Source organism: Colobus angolensis, unplaced genomic scaffold (assembly GCF_000951035.1).
Source record: "Colobus angolensis palliatus isolate OR3802 unplaced genomic scaffold, Cang.pa_1.0 Scaffold219, whole genome shotgun sequence".
NCBI classification, from domain to species: domain Eukaryota; kingdom Metazoa; phylum Chordata; class Mammalia; order Primates; family Cercopithecidae; genus Colobus; species Colobus angolensis.
Genome location: NW_012115366.1, coordinates 1,531,914 through 1,535,210, shown reverse-complemented (window position 1 = coordinate 1,535,210; position 3,297 = coordinate 1,531,914). Strand labels below are relative to the sequence as shown.

Genomic DNA, 3,297 nt, shown 5'->3' with positions numbered 1-3,297 from the left:
CTTCCCAGTAGCTGGGACTACAGGTATGTGCCACCACATCCAGCTAATTTTTGTATTTTTAGTAGAGACAGGGTTTCTCCATGTTGGTCAGGCTGGTTGGTCTTGGACTCCCGACCTCAGGTGATCTGCCCGCTTCCGCCTCCCGAAGTGTTAGATTACACGCATGAGCCACTGCGCCTGGCCGAACGGGTAGTCTTAACTAGTGGTATGCCATTGGCAGACTGAGGAAACCTATAGAATCTTTCTCAGGAAAATAGTTTCAAATGTACAAAATAAAATACATGGTATTACAGGCTGGGCACCTGTAATCCCAGCACTTTGGGAGACTGAGGCTCAAGGAGGATCTCTTGAGCCCAGGAGTTCAAGACCAGCCTGGGCAACAAAGTGAGACCCTAGCTCTACACATAATTAGCCTAAGCATGGTGCCTGGGCCACCTGTGGGTCTAGGTACATGGGAGGCTGAGGCAGGAGGATCTCTTGGACCCAAGAGGTTGAGACTCTAGTGAGCTGTGTTTGTGCCACTGTACTCCAGCCCGGCTGACAGAGAGAGAGAGATCATCTCTCAAAAAAATAAAATAAAATAAATAAAATACGTAGGATTACAAAGGAAATCAACTATAGTGAAGTACAATTATCAAAATGTTACAAATATTTGTGTTTAGTTATATATACTTTATTAATGCATTAAAGGATTTAATCTACCAATGTATGAGTAATTACCTCTTTTTTTTTTTTTTTTTTCCGAGACGGGGTCTCACTCTGTTGCTTAAGGCTGGAGTGCAGTGGTGCAATCTTGGCTCACTGTAGCCTCAATCTTCTGTGCTCAAGCAATCCTCCTGCCCCAGCCTCCTGAGTAGCTGGGACTTAAGGCACATGCCACCATGCCCAGCTAATTTTTGTATTTTTTGTAAAGATGGGGTTTTGCCATGTTGTTCAAGCTAGTCTCAAAGTTCTGGGCTCAAGCAATCTGCCCACCTTGGCCTCTGAAAGTGCTGAGATTACAAGCGTGAGCCACAGCACCTAGCCCCTTAATTTTAAAATATCGAGATAAATAGTATTTTGAGATATCTGCAGCAGTTGTAATGAGTTATAACAACATCTGTGATTTTAGTAGGTTTAAAAGTCACAGGAACTGCTAGTAATATTTTGGTTTGTTACCTATATTCATAATGGAAAAAGATACTAAATTTCTTTTTTTTTTGAGACGGAGTCTCGCTCTGTCGCCCAGGCTGGAGTGCAGTGGCGCAATCTCGGCTCACTACAACCTCCGTCTCCTGGGTTCAAGCCATTCTCCTGTCTCAGCCTCCCGAGTAGCTGGTACTACAGGCGCCCGCGACCATGCCAGGCTAATTTTTTGTATTTGTAGTAGAGACGGGGTTTCACCGTGTTAGCCAGGGTGGTCTCGATCTCCTGACCTCGTGATCCACCCGCCTCAGCCTCTCAAAGTGCTGGGATTACAGGCGTGAGCCACTGCGCCTGGCCAAAGATACTAAATTGCAATTAAGGTTACTAAGACTAAAGATATTTTTTTTCCAATCCATGTTCACAGTCCTCCTGAATTCTGGGTATCTTCTGACAGAGAATTTCTGGTTTAGGAGGTTGGCTAGGGTTTCTAGGAGCATTGAGAAGAGAAGAGGGTGTTCTGGATGGGGGCTTAGCACAAGCAGAGACCTGATATAGGAGAGATAGAGAAGTAAGGAGATGGAAGGAGCTGGCTGCCTGGGTTGGGACCCTGAAAGCTGGGGTGAGGCTTACGGGCCTGAGTTGGTAAGCTTTAGGAGATTGGCAGGAGAGTTATCGATGAGAAAGGTGGATGACAGCTCACGTGCTCACATAGTAGTAGGGAATCATTAGATGGTGATAAATCTTCTCTTTTCTTTTGGAACAGGTCATTCAGATTCTAGGAGATAAGTTTCCATGCACTTTGGTGGCACAGAAAATTGACCGTATGTCTCTGTTTTGTTTTATTTTTAAAAGATTGTTGGATTTATCTGTCTTCCTGTGACCTGACTCTCTGTGTGTCTGTTTTCCTGATAAGTGCCGGAGTACCAGGGGGAGCCGGATGAGATTTCCATACAGAAATGTCAGGAGGCAGCTCGCCAGGTGCTTGCCCTGCCCTTGTCCCACACTTGCTCCTCTTGTCCAGATAGCTTCCAGGGCCTGTGCCTGCTGGAAACAATAGAGTAAACAAGTTTGTTGAGCTTTCTAGGACCGGCCCAGAGCCCTCTAGGGTTCAGTTAATATTGGCTTTGGAACACTGCCTTCCTTTGCCAGCCTTGAATACATGGTATCTCCCCCAGACCACTACTATACACTCCTACATACACACAGACTCTCCTTCCCCCAAATGCTCAGACACATGCATTCCAGCCCTACATCCTCCCCACACACATCCACCGCTGCATTCACACTTGTTCGTGGAACTGAGAAAGCATGCTGTGGAGAGTCAGGCTGAGTGCGAATCCCAGCTCTCCCATTGCTGTACCTGGAGCAAGCTTTACAATCAGCCAAAGCTTTGGTGTCCTCATAAGATAAGAGATTGGCCAAAGGTAAGAGATTGGCCGAGGGCAGCTCCCAGGGCGCTGTCTGCCACAGATCTCAGCTAGCTGAGGGCTGGCCCCAGCCTGGGTGACCTCGGTGTTCCAGGTGGGGATGGTGATCGTGTGTCTCAGGGGTGCATGTCTTTGTGCTGCAGGTACAGGGGCCCGTGCTGGTTGAGGATACCTGCCTGTGCTACAACGCCCTTGGAGGGCTCCCCGGCCCCTACATGTGAGTGTCCACCTCCACCCCCTTACAGGGCCCCAGGCCCAAAACCACCAGAACTGCAAAAACAATGAGGCACCTGATACTGCAGGTCATTCCCTGTCTTTGCATCAACAGCCTTTCACGTTGTCCCGAGGAAAGATGGGATAGGAGAAGCATGTCGTTCTTTTGTAAAGTGTGAGAATGCGACCTGTAAGTGGAGATGGTAAAGGGGACCCCACGCATTTGAGAAGTACGTTCATAGATAGATTAATTTCAGGAAAGAGAAAACAAGGAAGTTGGAATCTAAAACTTGATTTCTTTCTTCCCTTTTTTGTTTTTTTGGATACAGTCTCTGTTACTCAGGTGGCTGGAGTGCAGTGGCGTGATCATGGCTCACTGCAGTCTCCACCTCCCAGGCTCAGGTGATCTTTCCACCTCAGCGTCCTGAGTAGCTGGGACTACAGGTGTGCATCACTACACCCAGCTAATTTTTTGTATTTATTTATTTATTATTTCATTTATTTATTTATTTATTTTTATTTTTATTTTTTG

The 3,297-nt window shown here is 46.7% G+C and overlaps 1 protein-coding gene across 4 annotated transcripts in view; it reads left to right on the top strand.

Moving 5' to 3' along the window:
* The window catches only part of ITPA (inosine triphosphatase (nucleoside triphosphate pyrophosphatase)), an 18,934-nt gene that overhangs the window by 3,090 nt on the left and 12,547 nt on the right, over window positions 1-3,297 (top strand). For 3 of the 4 annotated variants that reach the window (XR_001001910.1, XM_011943315.1, XM_011943316.1), the window contains exons 2-4: window positions 1,889-1,946; window positions 2,039-2,103; window positions 2,696-2,769. Coding sequence is in view for 3 of the 4 variants with exons in the window: in XM_011943315.1 (XP_011798705.1) it covers window positions 1,889-1,946; window positions 2,039-2,103; window positions 2,696-2,769 (197 nt within the window). In the remaining variant the exon portion in view is untranslated. The remainder of the gene's footprint in view (window positions 1-1,888; window positions 1,947-2,038; window positions 2,104-2,695; window positions 2,770-3,297) is intronic. The other variant, XM_011943317.1, reaches the window with a different exon arrangement.